Genomic DNA, 24,645 nt, shown 5'->3' with positions numbered 1-24,645 from the left:
TCCCTCCCATGATTCCTCCATCCTCTTTCTGCCTCATCACATTGCTTCATTTTCCCCGTAGCTGTAATTAGTTTCTGAAGTTGCCTGGTTTGCCAGCATCCAGAATGGGGCCTAACACACAACTGACACTCTAATACTAGTTTAATGAATAAGAGCGAATAAGAAGTAGAAAGAAAGTAGTCTGGAACACTGCAAACTTCTCTGAACTGGTTTCTATGAACCAAGTGAACAAAATTATGGAGCTAAAATTGTTCAGACTCAGGAACAAGGTATATTGGTTCTCATCTCTCCACCACATTTCACCACAGAGAATACCACCAAAAAAAATTTTTTTAATTTAAGCACATTTTTAATTTGACCATCCAACAGAGGAGATTTTTATTTTTCTCTATTGCCGTCTAGTCTTGGTCCACATGCATACATTCCTGCACTTATCATGCACATTAAATTTTTTTAAAATTCATTTCTGTTTTAAATATAACATAAAAACCAAAAAGTACAGAAATACAAACTTGGGGTTCTGTCTTCTTCATTTAACAATATCAAATTTTGCTTTTACTGCACAGTTTTCATAATCATAATTTTTAACAACCACCCAATACTCCACTGAAATTTAATACCTTAATGTGTTCAGTCACTACCTTACTGGTACACAAGCTATTCCTCTACTTCAGTACTATAAGTAAGGCTTTAACAGAGACCTTTATGCCTATAGCTTATTTTTTTCTTGTGAATTATTTCCTTAGAAAGATTCCTGAGAAAATAAAAAAGCAAGCATATTTTAATATCTCTTGATATGTATTGCCAGGTTGCTTTCCACAGAAGTTGGTATAATGGCCCTTCAAAGCTATATGACTTAACACGCCATAACTGGTACAGGACCCAAATCTCAGGTACAACCTGGGAATGTCAAAGACCTGACAAAATCTCCTTTACCTCTTTCAAAGCACCTATAGGGCTGGGTCCTGGAAAGGCAAGTATCTGACCACACGCAGGGGGTGTCCCATGGATGCAGCCGATGGGACAGTACATTCAGAGGGAGAGCAGTTTCTGCCCTGGTTTTTTACTAAACACAACAGACAGATGGGTAGAAGGTAACCAGAAAATCTTCCTATGGAGGCTCAAATAAACATGGCGGAAGGCAAAGTCTTTAGAAAAGGTGATGGATAAAACCACTGACCTAGATGATGAGGCCTAAAAGGAACAGCAAGGTTCTAAAATTCAGAAGGAGGACTTCCCTGGTGGCGCAGTGGTTAAACGGGCTCGAGCCCTGGTCCGCGAAGATCCCACAGTGAGTCCGCGGGCCACAAACTGAAGCCCGCGCGCCTAGAGCCCGTGCTCCGCAACAAGAGAAGCCCCCGCCATGAGAAGCCCTTGCGCCACAACAAAGAGTAGCCACCGCTCGCCGCAACTAGAGAAAGCCCGCACGCAGCAACGGAGACCCAACACAGCCAAAAATAAATACAGTAAAATAAATAAATTTAAAAATAAATAAATAAATGAATAAAATAAAATAAAACTCAGAAGGCACCCACAGGCCCAAGGTCTCTACTGCAATCGTCAGCACCTGAAAATTCTGCCTCAGTCTGGGAAGCAACCCACCTAGAGTCAGAAATTAAGAATGGCAGAGCCGGAAGTACCCCCAGAGACCACGTAATCCAATGCCCCCATTTTACAGGGTGCTCGGTGCTGTCCCCAGCTACTCTGCGTCAGAGCCAAGGCTCCAGAGGACAGGCCTTCTGACCGCCACTGGCTCCCACCCACGGAACTCCCTGCCTTACTAAAAAGAACCCGGGTCCTGAGCGCAGCACGCCGGGCTACTCCATTCCCACTCCCACGCGGATGCCACGGGCCGGATTCCAGCAACAGGCACCACTGCCAAACGCAAAGACTTACCTTGGAAACTCAGCTCGTAGTTTTGTGAACCCGCCTGAAATGGCACAATTCCCCTGTGACAGGATAGAAACAGAGACTCCAGGTATGAAGAGTCGATGTTTGAAATTTGCTCATTGTCTTTCTAATTAAAAAAAAAAAAAAAAAAAAAGGTAAAGACTTAAGGGTAGGCTTTTAAGAAATTTCTACTATGATATTTTATATAACTTTATTTTAGCCGTGGGATTTGAACTGGAATGCACCCTGCCTTTCAAATCAGACTGCCAAGTTTCCTGGGTGGGACCACGTCACACCCTTCTGTAGTCTCCACCGCGGGGCTGAGAGCACGCTCTACACTGCAGAAACTGACCATACCCTTGGTGGAGGCCTGAAAAACAAAGCTCTTTGCAAGTCTTTTACACCTTCCATAAAATATGACTCAAGTGTACAGAGCAACTGGTACCCAACGTGCAGACATGATGTCTAACAGAATCCAACATCCTGCCATGAAGTAGAACATCACAGCTATCAGCCCATCACACGATGAGAAAGCACAGTTTAAAGCTGGTATGAAGCATGTAAAATTCCAGTAGGTGTACTGCTGTCCAAATGAGAGTGACCTAGCCCTTCTCCTCCGGCTATAATGAAAGGGGCACCCCCAAAATGGAACGATATAATCTCCAGCCTCAAGGCACATATGATGGGTCTGAACACCAGAAAGGGAAGTAAAGGGAAGTGTGTTATGTTAGCAAGGGGGCAGACTAGGCCACCATTCCATTGTCCCCACCCTATGTCAGGGATGACAGACCAGATATAAGCCCCCAAGAGCAGGGGTTCCCAATATCTAATGGTAAGGAGTTCTTGTTCCTCGTGATCTAGAATGGAGGATGACAGCAAGATCCTGTTGGCAGCCGGTGGTGGGCAGGGGCTCCCAGTCCCTTTAATGACAGGCCAGACTCTGCAGGCTTCAGCTACATCCATCGCATTCCCCTTCCCTAATGGAAATGTCTGCAGGATGTAAAGGGGGAGAACCAGAACGAAAGCTTCCAAGGAAGGCGTCCCAGATAGAGAGGTCTCTTAGCCTGGAGAGGAACATGGTGGCACAGGAAAACTGGGTTCAAGTATTTGCACACAGTGCAAAGCAGGAATAAACTTGATGTGTTTCTGGAGGTAGAACCAGGACAAACGGGAGGAAGGAACAAGAAGGCTAACTTCAGCAGAACTTTCTGAACTACAGTCATGAACAATTACGTCATACCACAACGATGTTTGTTGCAACGGCTGCTGGGACATGTATCGGGATGATTGTAAAAGAGACTGCCATCCAGGGTGGGCAGTAGGAAACTGAGTTTCCATGATTAGATGATTCGCTGGGAAACCATATGCCTTCCTCAGACCCCAAAGAATGGCTTAAGTGGGCAAACACCTGCGAGCAAGGGTGGGGGAAAGCAGCCATCACCTCTCGGCACCCTGGATTTTTTGGGGTTTTGTTTGTGGTTTTTTTTTTTTTTTTTGGCTGCACCATGCAGCTTGCAGCATCTTAGTTCCCTGACCAGGGATTGAACCCATGTCCTCAGCAGTGAAAGTGCAGCATCCTACCACTGGACCACTGGGCCCTGGGTACCCTGGTTTGATGACTTGAATCTCTGCCTTAATTTCCCATCCCCAAAGTCCTGTACCCCTCAACTGCCTGCTCAGCTCTGCAGAACCCTGTTCCTGGCTGGAAGGAATCTGCAAACTCTAGGTCAAAGCCTTTCAAACTTGAATGTAAATGTAAATCACCCAGATCTTGTTAAAATTCGCATAATGATTCAGGGGAAGTGGGGGAAGAGTTTTGGAGCCTGCATTTTTTAAAAGTTAATTAATTAATTAATTAATTTTATTTTTGGCTGCATTGGGTCTTCGTTGCTGCAAGCGGGCTTTCTCTAGTTGCGGCGAGCTGGGGCTACTCTTCCTTGCGGTGCACAGGCTTCTCATTGCCGTGGCTTCTCTTGTTGCGGAGCACGGGCTCGAGGTGTGTGGGCTCAGTAGTTGTGGCTCGCAGGCTTAGTTGCTCTAGAGCACAGGCTCAGTAGTTGTGGCGCACGGGCTTAGTTGCTCCGCAGCACGTGGGATCTTCCCGGATCAGGGATCAAACCCGTGCCCACTGCATTGGCAGGCAGGTTCCTAACCACTGTGCCACCAGGGAAGCCCCAGAGCCTGCATTTTGAACATCTCCCAGATGACACTGACATTGCTGGTCTGCGGACCTGACTTCGACCAGCAAGGCTTTAGGGTCCATATCAGCCATATTCACTAGAACTTTCTTTGACAATGGAAATTTCTCTGTGTTGTCCTATACGGTAGCCACGAGCCACATGTGGCTGCTGGGACAGCTGCTGGTAGAGCACTTAAAGTGTGACTAGTGTGACAACAACTGATTCTTAATTTTATTTAAGTTTAATTAATTTAAGTTTAAAATTAAATAGCCCCAGAGACATTGCTTTGGGAAAGATCCACAGTGTTCTTCTTCCTTGCTGCAAGTAATAAATCCTTCCTTCTCTGGGGGAAAAAAAAAAATTAAATAGCCACATATGGCTAGTGGTTGTCATACCGGACAGAACGAGGCCATTAAGTCAGTGTCTGAGCATCTGCACAGCCTCTCATGGTTCATGGGGACATTCCTCTGGCTCTGCCCTCACTGTACTCCAGTTCTGAATGGGTGAGTGAATGAATGAATGAATGGTAGAGCCTTCAATTATGCATTCTCCCAGAAGACTTGAATTTATACCTCAGTTTCAGTTACCAGGTCTTGGCTTTTGTCTTGTACCTACATGTTTGCCTTGATCTCGGCTTTCTAGAGCTACGGCTTGCCCTTGTCCTGGGCAATTCCCTCAGGTCATGGACTCCTGCCCCAAAAGGCCAGCTTTCACAGCTACTAAGCTTGGCTATCTGCTGGTAAACATCTTGAGGGTCTGGATCTGCACCCCCTGATGCAAAGCCCATGACTACTACCTGGCTCTGCCCTCCAGTCACTCCTGCTGTAACTCCATCCTGCACCATTGCTGCCCACCGTCCTCTCCTGGTCCACCATCCATGTAGGTACAAGTCCTGGTTAAGCACCTGAACTGCCATATATCAATTCTACCTTCCAGAGGGTTCACTGTCAAACATATGCATCTACCCTTTGTTGGCAAAAGTTTCTATTTCTCCCAGTTCCTACCAGAGAGGTTCCTAACCCGGAAATCTCAGTTGCCCAACTCTTTTTTTTTTTTTAACATCTTCATTGGAGTATAATTGCTTTACAATGGTGTGTTAGTTTCTGCTTTATAACAAAGTGAATCAGCTATACATATATGTGCAACTCTTATTAAAAATTCAGTTGCAAGAAATAAAACCTGTAGGGCTCTGTCTGAAAACTATTCAGTCCACTCTTTTCTCTAAATATTCTAACCTGTACACTGGCTCAAACCAGGTCATCAAACAGCTGTAAACTTGGACCATAATACATAATACACTGAACTATGAAAGAAACCAGGCTGCAACTTATGTTTGTGTTTCAGATCTCCCGGTACCACCATTTTTATTTTACTTGGATGACCAGCAAGGAAAACACCAAACCCAGGGCCTGGTTTCCCATCCTTCCTTTCTTTTTTTTCCTTTTATAACAGAAGTGCCCACTCAATTTATATAATGATGGGTCTAACTAATATGAGACAGTAAGAGTTTATTCACATCCTCAAAGAACACATTCCATTTCTTACAACAGACAAGTGCCACAGATTCAATGACTATAACATTTTTTGTGTTCGTAGGTAGAAAGTTACATTCTAGAACCGTGCATTTAACACAGACTGAATATCCCAGGGATAACTTCATATTAAAGAAGTTTTATCAGGAAGTTTCTTGATGTTTTACTAGGGGACATGAGTGACAGAACCTGTGTAAATTTAAATATGATCTTTTACCCCTTAAAGTTCCTTTTGGTCTCTGGGATCATGATGTCACTAGAATACAAATATTTTCTAAGGCTTCTCCCCTGTCTTACTGAAAATTGCAAGTATTTGACATAAGAACCATTGAGACCTATAGTTTACTATTTTAATTTCATTTCGTTTCGTTTCGTTTTATTTAATTATTTTATTTAATAACCAAGGCTAAAGAATTTGAGTTTATAATTTCTATTTCCACAGGCACCTCACAGAATCACTTTTATGGAACTGCACTTTGACACCATCCTCGGCTTAAATATAAGAAGAGCCCGTACGAAGCTAAATATCACAGGGGTTTTCACGCCGAGGTGCTTGACAGGTCACCGCAGGAGGGGAAAGCAAAGAGCCCTGAGCCCCGTCCTCTTTGCACAGGGCACCTCTGCTTCACCCTAGTTCGCTCATTTAGGTTCTGTGAAAGATTGTTTGATAGCATGTATCTGCCGCTAAGACCACTGGGAAACCGCCATGTACTGCACGGATGGTGGGACCAAGGTTGAGGACCCCACTCACCACAGCACACAAGGTCCCCTCTGTGTGGCCCTGTAGGAGACCCTTTTCTCAGGCCTCACTAACAGAGAAAAAGCCGTGCTTCTCCTGAGTAACTGGAATGGTCTTTTCATGGAGGCACAGGGGACCATATAACATAGTGTTTCTTTGCTTGCTTTGACAGCTAGGGAGTGCAGAGCCATATGTGTAGCCCATCCACTTCTAACCCTAGAGAATCTGACGCTGGCATTTCCTCGTCCCTACTTTGGCTTCATTTCCATCTCTTGCTTTTCTTTTCTCTTTCTCTTCACTCTGATTTCATTGCCTACTTAAGCTCACTCCCTCCCTCTCTCTCTCTCTCTCTAATCCTATGAATCAAAGGAAAGAAAGGATACTAGACAGAAGCTTTGCTTATCTAAACTTCTCTCCCGAGAGGCATGGACATATATGCACTACCAAACGTAAAACAGATAGCTAGTGGGAAGCAGCTGCATAGCACAGGGAGATCAGCTCGGTGCTTTGTGACCACCAGAGGGGTGGGATAGGGAGGGTGGGAGGGAGACGTAAGAGGGAGGAGATATGGGGATGTATGTATATGTATAACTGATTCACTGTTATAAAGCAGAAACTAACACACCACTGTAAAGTAATTCTACTCCAATAAAGATATTTTAAAAAATTAAATTAAATTAAATTAAAAAAAATAAACTTCTCTCCCTTTACTATGTCCCTGTGCGGGTAAGTCTAGAATCTTCTAGTCCATCTGAATCCAGACTCTGACTGCATCCTAGTAACCATCTATATCAGTCTTCTGATTTCTCAGTCCTGCTCCTCTTCTGGCTGAAAGCAGTAGTCTCTGTACATTTATGTACTAGTACATAGAAAGCTAGCTCAAGGTTCCAGCCCAGGCCCCGATAGCGAGGAAAGAAGGATATTGGCTGGCTCATGGATCAAGGAGTTCCTTAAAAATAATTATAATTTTTTATGATGCAATCGGAGTCCATGCTTGCTGGGTATCATGTAAAAAAGCACTACTTCCTCTACCATGTCCATGCTCCACGGGTAACCACGTGGGTGTCAGACATTGTACTACTAGTTTCTTCTGAAGTTGGCAAGTTTATACAAGAGCGTCCACAAGGAGGAATGGTACTCACCTTCTCTCCATATTGAACCCATTTGTCATATCCATTTCTCCAGTACCAAATCCATTTTGTGGTGAAGAGAGAACCGGCCGGCATTGTGACAGATGAAGGCGTGGAGAGACGTCGGATGGGATTATAATCACAAGTCATCTTCTGGAAACTGATTTTATAATTTCCAATAGAAATGCTGAGAGGGAAAAGTTTAGTGTTAACAAAATGCTTCACTGAAACAAAATGCTTCTGTTTTCTACACTCTGGTCTTCCCTAATAAGAGGATAGAATTAAACCTTGAGAGCTGAAAGGGATCTTTGAATTTCCCTTATACAGCTTTCGGTCTTACACATAAAAGAAAAAACTGAACTACAGAGAGGTAATGTAACCTGCCTGCCCCACATATTCAACGGTGTCACAGAATGTGTTCTTCCCTCAAAAAATATGCCCCATAGACAACTGTGCCCACACAAAACAATGGATTGGCTCAATGTTTGTTAGAAAGTCAGTTAGAAACTCACAGTAGGTCAGTTTTTTTCAATTATTATTCAAATAGTTATCAAAGTGTGGTCCAAGACCTTTTTGGGAGCCAGCAAGGTCAAAGTTATTTTCATAATGATATTAAGACATCACCTGTCTTTTTCACCTTCATACCCTCACAGGTGCACAATGGAGTTTTCCAGAGGCTACATGATGTTTGATTTCACAATAAAGAGATTTGCAAAAATATATAACAATTTCAGTCTTCTCAGTGAATTTGGTTTTGTTTTGTTTTGGAAAAGTTATTTTTATAGTTTTACTTATATACAGTTATATATGCATATAACTATATATAAGTTAGATATATAATTATCAAAAAATGTTATGTTAACATGAATGAGTTTATTATTGTTATTTTTAATGTATCAGTAAATATTTAATTTTTCTCAGTTGTGATTTTTAATATGGTAAATATAAATAGCTATAATCCACATAAACAGAAGTTCTTTGGGATCCTCAATACATTTTAAGACTATATAGGGCTCCTGAGACCAAAAAGTTTAAGAGTTACTGCTCTATGAAACACCTCCTAGATCAGTGATATTCAACCAGGAGCGATTTTGTGACCCAGGGAACATTTGACAATGTCGAAAAACGTTTTTGTTTATCACAACTGGCATGCAGTGGGTGGAAGCCAGGAATGATGCTAAACTGCCCCCCACCCAGAACAAATAATTATCTGGTCCCAAAAGTCAATAGCGCTAAGGTTGAAAAACACTGCTTCAGATTTACCTGGGGGGAGAAATACACCTAGAAGCAAAACAGCTGACGCCACCCTCTAGTGGCAAAAGGTTGCAACACAGAATCTCCACCAAAAATTCACTAAATTTGCAGACGACGACACATCCATATTTTTCCCCCCAAAGAACTTCCTTGTAAAACAGGATGCAGCTTATAAATATGGTCATGGGTGGTATCACCCATATCAGCCCTAATAGAAGCAGAAATATAAGGTAGCCTCTTAGAAACCTCCAGGGTAGAGAAAATAGCGAACACAGAGGAAGGTATAAAATGCTAAAGTATACAACAAAATCCTGCCCTAGAACTATAGGAAATGACTCAAATCATTTTCTCAAACTATGAAATTAAGTCAAAGCTCTTCTGAGCTCATCATTTAGTACTTGTGATAGTCCTACAATGAGCTGATAGGAATACAAACCAACCTACGCATTGTGTTGCTCAGCAGGACACACTGACAAATATTAACTAAACACATATTTGTGTCCCTGTTTGTTTCACCTGAGTTAGCAAATACTCCCAGAGTCCCTTGTAATAGCGAGGCTCTGAGTGACTTCAAACCTGCCCCACTTACGTATTTTTCTTCATTAACTCAGCAGGCGTTTGCCATTTTTATCTCAAGAGTTAACCTGAATGGGATTCTGAAGGAAAACTGCTTTTTCTTCTTCCCATAAGCATAGCACTGGGCTTTCTTCCGATGATGTTGTGCATCTCACAAGCCAGACCGGCCACCAACTTACGTGCAGACTTGGGGGTCACAAAAGGCCTTCTCAATATCCTCCATGAGCGGGAGGTCCACCCAGGTGTTTGCAAGTAACATCTGCCACCGGTAGGGCAGGTGGAAGTGAACTTTGTTGCATCTCTCTAAAAAGACAGAAAAGAAGTCTCAGCGATTCGGCCAAGTTCACTGCTGACTCTCCCCATCCTTTCACGGCCCACCTTTCCCCTTCTGCCTGTCCTGCAGGCACATTTCCCAGCTACACCTGTGCTCATGCTGGCCCCTACCTGCATTGCCCCAAACTCCAGGTTCCATTATGACCCATGGAGACTCATCAGAAAACAAAATTCTCTGCTCCCCAAAAAGCCATGTTACCCACATGGAAATCTGAGATCTTTATAAATTGACAGTTACCCGCTCTGCACCCCACACGTGGATTTACTGAGACAAACTGCTCTCCAGCATAGGCAACTGCTTTTGTGTTTCCTTGAAGCCCTGACCTAAAATTCATCTCTCCCAGAAGAATTCCCTCACTAATCTCGCGCTCTTCTGAACTGACTTGTGTTTTATATTCCCTCAGCCAGTGCTCGGGACTCAGTTTGTGCTTTATTTACGTATTTACTCATTTTACGCAGTTTTCTAATTTGTGCATGTTTTGTTTGTTTGTTTTCGGCCGCACCGCGCAGCTTCTGGGATCTCAGTTCCCCGACCAGGGATGGAACCCGGGCCCCCGGCAGTGAGAATGCAGAGTCCTAACCACTGGACCGCCAGGGAGCTCCCAAATTTGATGCCCCACCTTAACAACAAACTCATTGAAAAAAAGGCCTGCATCATTGTTTAGCTTACTTCTCCCTTGCTTCACTGGCAGAGGGCTGGGCATGAAAAAGATGACCATTCAATGAATGCTTGCTGAAGAATGAATTAATGTTAGAAGTCCATAATACAGGAGTACAGAAAACAGTTCTATTTTTCACAATTTGCATTATGTTTCAACCGTTTTGAAATGTCTAAAAGATGTGTTACTACTTTAGAATAAAAAGAGGCAGACTTAGACATCACAACGAAATCCAGAGTGGCACTGCCTGGGATTTGGCTGATTCAAAAAGTATAACCTTCCTCACACCCATTAGAATGGCTGCTATAAACAAACAAACAAACAAACAAAAACAAATAAACAAGTGTTGGTAAGGATGTGGAGAAATTGGAACCCTCGTGCATTGCTGGTGAGAATATAAAATGCTACAGCTGCCATGGAAAACTGTATGGCAGTTCCTCAAAAACTTAAACATACATTTACCATATAATCCAGCAATTCCACTTGTGGGTATATACCCAAAAGAACTGAAAGCAAATCTCAAACAGATATTTGTACACCTGTGTTCATAGCAGCATTATACACAACAGCCAAAGGTAGAAGCAACTCAAGTACCCATCAATGGGTGAATGGATAAACAAAATGTGATAGAATACAATGGAATAGTATTCAGCCTTAAAAAGGAAATTCTCACAACGGCTACAACATGGATAAACCTTGAGGACACTGTACTAAGTGAAATAAGCCAGTGTCCGAAAAAGACAAATACTGTGTGAGTTCATTCATATGAGGGTCGTAGAGAAGTCATACTTATAGACAGAAACCAAAATGGCGGCTGCCAGGGGCTTCCCTGCCAGTAGTGGGAAAGGAGGAGTTGTTGTTTAAAGGGTACAGAGTCTCAGTTTTACAAGATAAAAAGAATTCTGGAGATTGGTTGTGCAACAATACGAATGTAATGAACCCTACTGAACTGTACACTTAAAAATATTTAAGATGGTAAAATCTGTTATGTGTATTTTACCATAATTAAAAAGAAAATATTTTAAAGTTAAAGATTTTTGATTTAGGGAACGCAGGGCAGAATCTCCTCTTCAGACACAAGGTGAACGCGTCTAAGACCACTAAGTAATCAAGCAAATGAATCAGACATGATGCCTAGGCCTGGGGTGGAGGCATGAAAGGGAAAGAGTGGTGTAAGAGTGAGAGGGCAGCTCTGTGTCCCAAGCAGCCCTGTGGGAAACATTTCTGCAGGAATCCTAGTGGGAGGCAACAGTGTGGACAGGTGTGGCTCATTGACTGCAAAGACACACAAGACATTGTTCGTGTAGAGCACGGGTCCCTCAGTACACATGGCAACTAGAGCCCACGGCCCAAAAGAGAGGCAATGCCTAAATCACGACAGGACACAAACTTTGAAAATGTGTCTGCTAGGATACTTTTGTTTGCTTTTCGTGTGCAAAAAGATGGGTCCCTGATTAAGTGTAACAGATCACCTAAAACTGAATTGTGAAAGGAGAACGTATAATATCATGCAGTGGTGAAGTGGGTGGTTTGTGCATCTGCGAAATGGGTTAACAACAGAACCTAGGGTTGATGTGAAGTTTAAAGAAGATGAATGTAAGATTCTTAGCATTGCACCTGACACACAGTACACAGTAAATGTTAGCCATATTACTATTAATAAAGTTTCTGCTTCTAGAAAGTCCTTAAGTAAGTTACTCACTAAGTTGGCAACCCTTATACAGATGGTCAAGACAAATTTCGTTTGAGCCATGTTCATCCCTCGTAGAACATTCGGTACTCGCAACGTCAGATACGGAATCTACAAAAAAAAAGAGGATGCATGTATGCTGATCCTAACATTTAAACCGAAAATCAAGATATCTGGTCTTACAGTGGGGAAGAATATCTGAAATGGGGGCCACGTTCAAGAAAATTCTTATGATTCATGTACTGCTGCTAAGGAGAGCCTAGACACGAAAGCAAACATGAACGTCTGGGGCACCTGAGAGTTATGTTTATTTCTTAAACCATAGTTGAACTATTCCTGTTCTGAATAAATGTAGCACTTATTCTATACAGTTCTAGGGTTGGTCCTTCCATCTTCATATGTCAATCTCCTCATCAGAAGTGCTCCTTAACCAAAACCCCTTTGCCCTTTAATACTGCTAAGGGACATGCAAAGAGAAACCACTAGCCCTAGCTGCTGTGCTGCAGACATGAGACATGGGGCCCCTCTCTGTCCCTCAGTGACTCACACAGAGCCCAGCCTGAGCCCTTGTTGTAATCTCACTGGCAGGGGGAACAGGCATTTGAGCAGAGTTCAGACCATGGGTCCCCTAGGCTGCAGCTCTGTTGCTTAAGGAAGGTGTAAAATGAGGGACCCTGGGCAGAGTGAGTGCTGCTCTGTGTCGGGGCAGTGGTCTCCCCATGTGTGGGCAGAACCTGGCTTGTCAGCCTCTGACTTTCAGAGCGTAACACGTCTTTCTCCCCACTGACTGCCGACGTAAAGCCAAAACTCGTGGCATCAGTTTTACCTACATCGGTAGTTTCATCTATCACTTTACTAGAGCCATTTGGTGGCACTGTGGACAGACTAGCCCAGAATGTCTTCTCTGTGTGTTTACCATTAACAAAGGCCGTGGCCCCATCGTCGGCAGCTGTCATTTGGCCAGCGGGCTGCAGATGGCTGCGAGTCACTCCGGTGTCCTGACCCCTAGGTAAAGATTTTTCTCTCTGCCTACTGGCTGTGGTTTTATAATTTGACAATCTCACGGAAGTGGCATCTGTGGCCATGTCATCGACATTATTATTAAAAAGCGGGAAATGCTGGCTGTCTTGATTCCCACGTCTGCCCTCCGTGTTCACGCAGTCCGAGGAAAGGATGGCCGTGCTCTTTCTGGTGGTGATGGTTTCAGGTATTTGTGGAGAACCAAGAGGCGAGAAGGCGACAGCCTGACTGGAAGAAAACAAACTCTCTCTACTAGTGTCTTGGTCATTCTGCCAGGATGCGGGGCCCTTCCACTTGGGAGCTGATGTCGAATCAAAAGTGACGTAAGTATTGCTGTGATTCCCATAGAAAAGATCCTCTGGACTGCCATTCTCTGCAAACCTCTGGCTTGCTCCCCCTTGACCGGTTCCTCCAAGGTTGGACGCCGCAGACGAGCCTGAGGAAGGCGGAGGGCACTCCTGACTTCCCAAATGCGTGAACTTGTGGGCAAGATCCTTGACAGGCCCATCATCCAGGGGAGACCCGCGGCCGGTGGGATCTGGACTGGGGGGGCAGGACCTCTGGGCAGAAGCTGCAGCAGATGGAAGAGAGTCCCCACTGCCCCGGTCTCTGCTCTTGCTTCTGCCTCTGTATGCCGCGTCTCTGCGATGTGAAGGAGGAGCTGGGAAAGAAAAACCAAACAACGGAAGTTGGTATTAACGTGACTAACTTCCCTGCCCTGTTCCGCCTCAGCTTCTCCAGGTTTGCTATCGAAGTTCTATCAAATTACTTTTGTGTGAAAATCTCGAGAAGGTGCTTATGACAATGCAGGAATCTGTCACCCTGCCAGCCCTGCAGAAAACACCGCCTATGACCTAGGATAAAGGTCGAACTGACACTGGCTCTGCTTGGCTTCTCTCGTGGGACTTAGATGTAGCCCCCAAATGCCCACACTCTTAGATGGGGCTGTCCACAATTCTCTAGTTCAAGTCACTCACCGCTAGGGTAAATGGAGAGACAGACGAGTACAAATCAGGGAGGAGTTCCCCGAAATCATTTAGAGTTTGCCCATATTGTGATACAGGTGTACCTAAGTTACGGATTCATGATACATAAAACAACAACAACAAAAGAAACTACAACAGAGGTCGGATTTCACTGAAGCTTGAGAATTTTCCAGAGTTGTTCGTCCAGCCCCGCAAATGCCCAAGCTTAAATGAGTAATATCTAAAAAAGAAAAATTGGCCTCTCTCTAGAAACGTGGTAAGTCACACCCCCGGGAAGCAGACAGGAGGGAGGGGGGTGAGCATGTGTGCTCGTGAGTACGTACAAAGTGCGTTGTGCATGCGTGTGATGTTTATATGTGGAGTGTGCTGTGCTGGGTGTGTGTGCATGAATGAAGTGTGTGCATGTGCGTGTGTGTGATACGCATGTGTGGTATACATGTGACGGGTGTATGTGTGTGTGTGGTTGCACGCATGGTGTGTGACGTGTGTCGGTTGGTGAGATATGCATGTATGGTGTATGTGGCATGCACAAGTGAAGTCTGTGTGGTGTGATTGCATGTGTTTGTGTGGCATGTGTGAAGTGTGTCCTGTGCATGTGTTACACATGTTGTGCATGCGTGAAGTTTGTGTATGTGTGGGGTATGTATGTATGCAAGTCGTTGTTTTTGTGTACATGTGGCTGGAGGCTGTGTGTGTGCGTGTGGTGTGTGAGTTGTGCTATTGTGTGTGGGAAAGAGGAGCAAGAGAGGTCTTCTCTTCCAAACCCAGGGGGCAGCAGGAATATAGTACAAGCAAGCATCCTCCTCCCATCAACTAAGTAGATTAACTAGAAGTGACAACAAAGAAAACTCCCTCTCGCATACAACAAATTTATATTGAGAAGCTACACCAAACCCCGTCCTTCCAGATATTCCCCTGTCGAGAGGGCATTGTCGTGCAGGAGAAAAAACACAAGATGTGGAATCAGAACACGCGAGCTCTGCTCCTCTCGAGTCCTGTGAGGCCCTGAAAACGTTACTTTTCTTGATGCATAGTATTACCCTTCACTCTTCTAAAAATGATTTAAGGCTCCTCGCAATAGAACTCACTTAAGGGACTTCCCTGGTGGCGCAGTGGTTAAGAATCCACCAGCCAGAGCTCCCGAATATGGCTGCCCCCAGTGCCCACGCCCCAACGTGAGCACAGCTGCCCCAGCTCTCCAGGAGACTCTCCTAGACCAGCAGCCGTGTGGATGAAAGGCTCTTGGTGCTGCAGCCAGGAGTCAGTGCTGTGCCTCTGAGGTGGGAGAGCCAACTTCAGGACACTGGTCCACAAGAGACCTCCCAGCTCCACATAATATCAAACGGTGAAAATCTCCCAGGGATCTCCATCTCAAAACCAACACCCAGCTTCACTCAACGACCAGCAAGATACAGTGCTGGACATCCTATGCCGAACAACTAGCAAGACAGGAACACAACCCCACCCATTAGCAGACAGGCTGCCTAAAATCACAATAGTCCACAGACACCCCAAAACACACCACCAGACGTGGACCTGCCCACCAGAAAGTCAAGATCCAACCTCATCCACCAGAACACAGGCACTAGTCCCCTCCACCAGGAAGCCTACACAACCCACTGAACCAACTTTAGCCACTGGGGACAGACACCAAAAACAACGGGAACTACGAACCTGCAGCCTGCAAAAAGGAGACCCCAAACACAGTAAGATAAGCAAAATGAGGAGACAGAAAAACACACAGCAGATGAAGGAGCAAGATAAAAACCCACCAGATAAAACAAATGAAGAGGAAATAGGCAGTCTACCTGAAAATGAATTCAGAATAATGATAGTAAAGATGATCCAAAATCTTGGAAATAGAATAGAGAAAATGCAAGAAACACTTAACAAGGACCTAGAAGAACTAAAGATGAAACAAGCAACGATGAACAACACACTGAATGAAATTAAAAATACTCTAGAAGGGATCAATAGCAGAATAACTGAGGCAGAAGAACGGATAAGTGCCCTGGAAGATAAAATAGTGGAAATAACTACTGCAGAGCAGAATAAAGAAAAAAGAATGAAAAGAACTGAGGACAGTCGCAGAGAGCTCTGGGACAACATTAAATGCACCAACATTCGAATTATAGGGGTTCCAGAAGAAGAAGAGAAAAAGAAAGGGACTGAGAAAACATTTGAAGAGATTATAGTTGAAAACTTCCCTAATATGGGAAAGGAAATAGTTAACCAAGTCCAGGAAGCACAGAGAGTCCCATACAGGATAAATGCAAGGAGAAACACGCCAAGGCACATATTAATCAAACTGTCAAAAATTAAATACAAAGAAAACATATTAAAAGCAGCAAGGGAAAAACAACAAATAACACAAAAGGGAATCCCCATAAGGTTAACAGCTAATCTTTGAGCAGAAACTCTGCAAGCCAGAAGGGACTGGCAGGACATATTTAAAGTGATGAAGGAGAAAAACCTACAACCAAGATTACTCTACCCAGCAAGGATCTCATTCAGATTTGATGAAGAAATTAAAACTTTACACACAAGCAAAAGCTGAGAGAGTTCAACACCACCAAACCAGCTTTACAACAAATGCTAAAGGACCTTCTCTAGGCAAGAAACACAAGAGAAGGAAAAGACCTACAAAAACAAACCCAAAACAATTAAGAAAATGGGAATAGGAACATACATATCGATAATTACCTTAAATGTAAATGGATTAAATGCTCCCACCAAAAGACACAGACTGGCTGAATGGATACAAAAACAAGACCCATATATATGCTGTCTACAAGAGACCTACTTCAGACCTAGGGACACATACAGACTGAAAGTGAGGGGATGGAAAAAGATATTCCACGCAAATGGAAACCAAAAGAAAGCTGGAGTAGCAATTCTCATATCAGACAAAATAGACTTTAAAATAAAGACTATTAGCAGAGACAAAGAAGGACACTACATAATGATCAAGGGTTCGATCCAAGAAGAAGATATAACAATTGTAAATATTTATGCACCCAACATAGGAGCACCTCAATACATAAGGCAAATACTAACAGCCATAAAAGAGGAAATCGACAGTAAAACATTCATAGTAGGGGACTTTAACACCCCACTTTCACCAACGGACAGATCATCCAAAATGAAAATAAATAAGAAAACACAAGCTTTAAATGATACATTAAACAAGATGGACTTAATTGATATTTATAGGACATTCCATCCAAAAACAACAGAATACACATTTTTCTAAAGTGCTCATGGAACATTCTCCAGGATAGATCATATCTTGGGTCACAAATCAAGCCCTGGTAAATTTAAGAAAATTGAAATTGTATCAACTATCTTTTCCGACCACAATGCTATGAGACTAGATATCAATTACAGGAAAAGATATGTAAAAACTACAAACACATAGAGGCTAAACAATACACTACTTAATAACAAAGTGATCACTGAAGAAATCAAAGAAGAAATAAAATAATACCTAGAAACAAATGACAATGGAGACACGATGACCCAAAACCTATGGGATGCAGCAAAAGCAGTTCTAAGAGGGAAGTTTATAGCAATACAATCCTATCTTAAGAAACAGGAAACAGCTCTAATAAACAACCTAACCTTGCACCTAAAGCAATCAGAGAAAGAAGAACAAAAAAAACCCAAAGTTAGCAGAAGGAAAGAAATCATAAAAATCAGATTAGATATAAATGAAAAAGAAATGAAGGAAACAATAGCAAAGATCAATAAAACTAAAAGCTGGTTCTTTGAGAAGATAAACAAAATTGATAAACCATTAGCCAGACTCATCAAGAAAAGAAGGGAGAAGACTGAAATCAATAGAATTAAAAATGAAAAAGGAGAAGTAACAACTGACACTGCAGAAATACAAAAGATCATGAGAGATTACTACAAGCAACTCTGTGCCAATAAAATGGACAACCTGGAAGAAATGGACAAATCCTTAGAAATGCACAACCTGCCAAGACTGAATCAGGAAGAAATAGAAAATATGAACAGACCAATCACAAGCACTGAAATTGAAACTGTGATTAAAAATCTTCCAACAAACAAAAGCCCAGGACCAGATGGCTTCACAGGCGAATTCTATCAAACATTTAGAGAAGAGCTAACACCTATCCTGCTCAAACTCTTCCAAAATATAGCAGAGGGAGGAACACTCCCAAACTCATTCTACGAGGCCACCATCACCCTGATACCAAAACCAGACAAGGATGTCACAAAGAAAGAAAACTACAGGCCAATATCACTGATGAACATAGATGCAAAAATCCTCAACAAAATACTAGCAAGCAGAATCCAACAGCACATTAAGAGGATCATATACCATGATCAGGTGGGGTTTATTCCAGGAATGCAAGGATTCTTCAATATACACAAATCAATCAATGTGATACACCATATTAACAAATCGAAGGAGAAAAACCATATGGTCATCTCAATAGATACAGAGAAAGCTTTCGACAAAATTCAACACCCATTTATGATAAAAACCCTCCAGAAAGTAGGCATAGAGGGAACTTTCCTCAACATAATAAAGGCCATATATGACAAACCCAAAGCCAACATTGTCCTCAATGGTGAAAAACTGAAAGCATTTCCACTAAGATCAGGAACAAGACAAGGTTGCCCCCTCTCACAACTCTTATTCAACGTAGTTTTGGAAGTCTTAGCCACAGCAATCAGAGAAGAAAAGGAAATAAAAGGAATCCAAACCGGAAAAGAAGAAGTAAAGCTGTCACTGTTTGCAGATGACATGATATACTATACACAGAGAATCCTAAAGATGCTACCAGAAAACTACTAGAGCTAATCAATGAATTTGGTAAAGTAGCAGGATACAAAATTAATGCACAGAAATCTCTGGCATTCCAATACACTAATGATGAAAAAGCTGAAAGTGAAATCAAGAAAACACTCCCATTTACCACTGCAATAAAAAGAATAAAATATCTAAGAATAAGCCTACCTAAGGAGACAAAAGACCTGTATGCAGAAAATTGTAAGACAGTGATGAAAGAAATTAAAGATGATACAAATAGATGGAGAGATATACCATGTTCTTGGATAGGAAGAATCAACATTGTGAAAATGACTCTACTACCCAAAGCAATCTACAGATTCAATGCAATCCCTATCAAACTACCACTGGCATTTTTCACAGAACTAGAACAAAAAATTTCACAATTTGTATGGAAACACAAAAGACCCCGAATAGCCAAAGCAATCTTGAGAACGAAAAACGGAGCTGGAGGAATCAGGCTTCCTGACTTCAGACTATACTACAAAGCTACAGTAATCAAGACAGTATGGTACTGGTACGAAAACAGAAATATAGATAAACGGAACAGGATAGAAAGCCCAGAGATAAACCCACGCACACATGGTCACCTTATCTTTGATAAGGAGGCAGGAATGTACAGTGGAGAAAGGAGAGCCTCTTCAATAAGTGGTGCTGGGAAAACTGGACAGGTACATGTAAAAGTATGAGATTAGATCACTCCCTAACACCATACACAAAAATAAGCTCAAAATGGATTAAAGACCTAAATGTAAGGGCAGAAACTATCAAACTCTTAGAGGAAAACATAGGCAGAACACTCTATGACATAAATCACAGCAAGATCCTTTTTGACCCAACTCCTAGAGAAATGGAAATAAAAAAATAAACAAACAAATGGGACCTAATGAAACTTCAAAGCTTTTGCACAGCAAAGGAAACCATAAACAAGACGAAAAGACAACCCTCAGAATGGGAGAAAATATTTGCAAATGAAGCAACTGACAAAGGATTAATCTACAAAATTTACAAGCAGCTCATGCAGCTCAATAACAAAAATACAAACAACCCAATCCAAAAATGGGCAGAAGACCTAAATAGACATTTCTCCAAAGAAGATACACAGAGTGCCAACAAACACATGAAAGAATGCTCAACATCATTAATCATTAGAGAAATGCAAATCAAAACTACAATGAGATATCATCTCACACCGGTCAGAATGGCCATCATCAAAAAATCTAGAAACAATAAATGCTGGAGAGGGTGTGGAGAAAAGGGAACACTCTTGCACTGCTGGTGGGAATGTGAATGGTACAGCCACTATGGAGAACAGTATGGAGGTTCCTTAAAAAACTACAAATAGAACTACCATATGACCCAGCATTCCCACTACTGGGCATATACCCTGAGAAAACCATGATTCAAAAAGAGTCATGTACCAAAATGTTCATTGCAGCTCTATTTACAATAACCAGGAGATGGAAACAACCTAAGTGTCCATCATCAGATGAATGGATAAAGAAGATGTGGCACATATATACAATGGAATATTAGCCATAAAAGGAAACGAAATTGAGTTATTTGTAGTGAGGTGGATGGACCTAGAGTCTGTCATACAGAGTGAAGTAAGTCAGAAAGAGAAAGACAAATACCGTATGCTAACACATATATATGTAATACAAGAAAAAAAAATGTCATGAAGAACCTAAGGGTAAGACAGGAATAAAGACACAGACCTACTAGAGAATGGAGTTGAGGGTATGGGGAGCGGGAAGGGTAAGCTGTGACAAAGTGAGAGAGAGGCATGGACATATATACACTACCAAAGGTAAAATAGATAGCTAGTGGGAAGCAGCCGCATAGCACAGGGAGATGAACTCGGTGCTCTGTGACCACCTAGAGGGGTGGGATAGGGAGGGTGGGAGGGAGGGAGACGAAAGAGGGAAGAGATATGGGAACATATGTATATGTATAACTGATTCACTTTGTTATAACGCAGAAACTAACACACCATTGCAAAGCAATTATACTCCAATAAAGATGTAAAAAAAAAAAAAAAGAAAAAGAATCCACCTGCCAAAGCAGGGGACACGGGTTCGAGCCCTGGTCCACGAGGATCCCACATGCCGTGGAGCAAGTAAGCCCGTGTGCCACCACTACTGAGCCTGCACTATAGAGCCCATGAGCCACAACTACTGAGCCCACGTGCCTAGAGCCCGTGCTCTGCAACAAGAGAAGCCATCGCAATGAGGAGCCCGCACACTGCAACGAAGAGTAGACCCCCTCGCCACAACTAGAGAAAGCCCACGCGCAGCAGTGAAGACCCAACGCAGCCAAATAAATAATTTTTAAAAATAGTCACTTAAAATTTCCAAGCCTCAGTTTCCTTATCCATTAAGTGAGGCCAATAATACCTGCCTTGCTTCACAGTTTTGCTGTGAGGAACAGTGATGAGATATTTTAGGTGAACGTCCCTTGTAAATGATAAAGCATTTCTCAAATATTAAAAGATTCTCTCACAGAATTTTAGTTATATATTCTACTTGCTTCATAAAATACATCTCCTCTATATCTGCTTAATAAAGATATTAAAAAACGCAAGTGTTAATTCCATTAAACAACATCAAAATGTTTAAGAAATTGTACTGATCACTTCACTGATCATAATAGGATGGCTATTATCCAGAAAAAAACAGAAAGTAACAAGTGCTGGTGAGGAGGGGGAGAAATTGAGACCCTAGTGCTTTCCTGATGGGAATGTAAAATGGTGCAGCCACTGTGGAAAACGGTATGGCAGTTCCTCAAATATTTAACACTGAATTACCATGTGATCCAGCAATTCTACTTCAGGGTATATACTCAAAAAACTGAGGGCTTCCCTGGTGGCGCAGTGGTTGGGAGTCCGCCTGCCGATGCAGGGGACACGGGTTCGTGCCCCGGTCCGGGAAGATCCCACATGCCGCGGAGCGGCTGGGCCCGTGAGCCATGGCCACTGAGCCTGCGCATCTGGAGCCTGTGCTCCGCAACAGGAGAGGCCACAACAGTGAGAGGTCCACGTACCGCAAAAAAAAAAAAAAAAAAAAAAAAGTAGACCGCATTTACCTCTCCACCCAGAGGGTTTCTTCTGGCGGTGCCTGCTGTTGCAGATGTCCTGGATGTTCTGGACCACACGTGAGCTCAGCCCGTGCTCCCTCATGATGGCCAGCACCTTTCTGTCCATCAGGTTATGGGACCGGAAGCAGTTGGCATAACCACAGTTCCCTCGGGTAAAGTGTTCACAAACGTGGAGCCTTTCACACGGTGGCTGCTGGTTACAAATCTGTCTTCCACCCTCTCCCTTATAATTTTTGCATATCTACAGAACGAAGAAAAAATAGTTAGAGATAAAACATGTTTCTCTATGTGCCACACGTTAAGGAAAGTGTATATAAAAATTTCGGCTGTAATGACCTATATGGGAACAGAATCTAAAAAAGAGCGGATAGGGGCTTCCTTGGTGGCGCAGTGGTTGAGAGTCCACCTGCCGATGCAGGGGACATGGGTTCGTGCCCCGGTCTGGGATGATCCCACATGCCGCGGAACGGCTGGGCCCATGGGCCATGGTCGCTGGGCCTGTGCGTCCGGAGCCTGTGCTCTGCGACGGGAGAGGCCGCAGCAGTGAGAGGCCTGCATACCGCAAAAAGATAAAAATAAAATAAAATAAAATAAAAAAGAGTGGATATATGTATATGTATAACTGATTCATTTTGCTGTACAGCAGAAACTAACACAACAGTGTAAATCAACTATACTCTGATGAAAAATAAATAAATAAATAATAAAAAAGCAGCTTTTCTTACTTCCTGATAAGAAAAAAAAATCAGAAGCAAGCAGAGATATATCAAAGGAAAAAAATGCATGTGTATTCCACAATCTTTGATGAGTTCTTTTCAATCGATGACTTATTTGCAGCAGAAGAGGCCAGAAACTAACTGAAGGAAACTTGAATTTGATTAACCTCCTTTGGAAGAATCAACATAAGACGGCTAGCTACAGATAGAACCAAACAGGACCCAAAGGGAGCCCTACATTATAAAGGAACCCCAAAGAGGAAGGCCTGTCTTTGGATATCAATTCATTGTTCTATTAAAAGGACATGTGGAGGGACTTCCACGGCGGTCCAGTGTTTAAGACTCCACGCGGTTCGGTCCCTGGATGGGGAACTAAGATCCCGCATGCCGTGCAGTGCAGCCAACAAAAAGGACATGTGGGGACTTCCCTGGTGGCACAGTGGTTAAGACTCCATGCTCCCAATGCAGGGGCCCCAGGTTCAATCCCTGGTCAGGGAACTAGATCCCGCACCATGCCACAAGTAAGAGTTAGCATGCCACAGCTAGGGAGCCAGTGTGCCGCAACTAAGGAGCCTGCGAGCCGCAACTGAGAAGCCCACATGCTGCAACTAAAGAGCCCGCCTGCTGCAACTAAGACCCAGTGCAACCAAACTAATTAATTAGTTAATTAATTTTTCAGAAGAGGACATGTGGGTCTTACCTACAACTCCTGGGAGTCTAGAATCTAGTCTCAGCTAGGCAGAATGTCAGTTTCTCAAAAGATCAACTGAAGCAGATAATTTGTATATTCCTATGTAAATAGGCATACCTACATATCTAGCTCTACAGAGATGTAGTTCTTACTGAAAGGAGACCAGAAGAAACACTGTCACTGAGGCCAGACCAGGTGATGCAGGACTAGAAGATGCTGGTTGAAGTCTGCAGCCCTGGAAGCAGCTACATGTGACCTCACATCTTGAATTACTTACTTGCTCCCAGCCTCTCTTTCCTTTGCTGTAAAGAAGGAAAATATTTGCTCTCCTCACCTAACCAAGTTGTTGAGCAGATTAAATAATAAAATATGTAAATGTGTTGTGCAAAATATGAAATGTGATGCAAATGTTTGAATCATTACATGAAGAAGCTTAAAGATGAAAACGTTTATAAGTTGTTTCAATAGACTCTGAGCAAACCAGGTCAACACGGGCCACTGTGATGTATCCAAGTGGCAAAGACATGGATTCAGACTCTAACAACAATGACTTAAGCCATATAAACAACTTCTAAACCTGATGCAAACAGATATCATTGCGATAGAGCCTATGATCCAGATTCAAGACTCTAGACCAACAGTTCTCAAAGTGTAGTCCCTGCACAAGCAACATCGGCTCCAACTGGAAACTTATTAGAAATACAAGTCCCTGGGCCCTTCCCCGTATCTACAGAGTCAGAACGGCCAGAGGTAGGGCCCAGCAATCTGGGCTTGACAAACCCTCCAGGTGATTCTGACACACATTTAAAGCTTGAGAACCAGTGTTCTAGAGGCCTGAGTGAAACAAGAATAATTAGTAACTTCACAAATGATACTCTGGTTAACATTCCTAGTTCTATGCTGATGTTTAAGTAAGAATGCTCCTGCCAAAACAAATGAAATCATTGCTTCCTTTTAATAAATACATCTCAGTTACACAAGTCTCTATATAAGGACGTCAGATTTGCCTGATGCTTTTATGTTCTCGCAGGTCAAGGCAAAGTGGAAGAGTGTGAACATTTTAAGTTTTTGAGGGCAGGCAGTGTGTCTTGTCCACTGCTGCCTTCAGAAGCCTGCCCTTGTAGGAACTCCTGAGTGTTAATTGAATGAATGCAAACCAAACAATAAGTAAAGTGAGATGCAGAAGGATGAAATGCCTTGTCCAGGACCACAGAGGTGGTTAGTGGCAGAGTCAGGACTTTGAGAGACATGGAAGGACCATCGTTGACCAACTATCCTTGGAACTAGCTGAACTCTGGCTGAGCCCCTCCTGCTAAAACCTTGAAAATATT

At 42.9% G+C, this 24,645-nt stretch overlaps 1 protein-coding gene across 1 annotated transcript in view; it reads right to left on the bottom strand.

Annotated features, from left to right (window-relative positions):
- The window catches only part of ZC3HAV1 (zinc finger CCCH-type containing, antiviral 1), a 65,673-nt gene that overhangs the window by 16,195 nt on the left and 24,833 nt on the right, over window positions 1–24,645 (bottom strand). The window contains exons 3-8 of the mRNA XM_022580127.3: window positions 21,896–22,148; window positions 12,900–13,664; window positions 11,996–12,094; window positions 9,481–9,604; window positions 7,484–7,658; window positions 1,897–2,017 (exon numbers count right to left, since the gene is read on the bottom strand). Of these exons, the coding sequence (XP_022435835.2) occupies window positions 1,897–2,017; window positions 7,484–7,658; window positions 9,481–9,604; window positions 11,996–12,094; window positions 12,900–13,664; window positions 21,896–22,148 (1,537 nt within the window). The remainder of the gene's footprint in view (window positions 1–1,896; window positions 2,018–7,483; window positions 7,659–9,480; window positions 9,605–11,995; window positions 12,095–12,899; window positions 13,665–21,895; window positions 22,149–24,645) is intronic.

This window comes from Delphinapterus leucas, chromosome 9 (genome assembly GCF_059928025.1).
Source record: "Delphinapterus leucas isolate spDelLeu-1000000601 "Yukka" chromosome 9, BTC_Dleu_Yukka2, whole genome shotgun sequence".
Taxonomy (NCBI): Eukaryota; Metazoa; Chordata; class Mammalia; order Artiodactyla; family Monodontidae; genus Delphinapterus; species Delphinapterus leucas.
The sequence above is the reverse complement of the archived record's forward strand: the minus strand, read 5'-3'. Positions and strand labels throughout refer to the sequence as shown.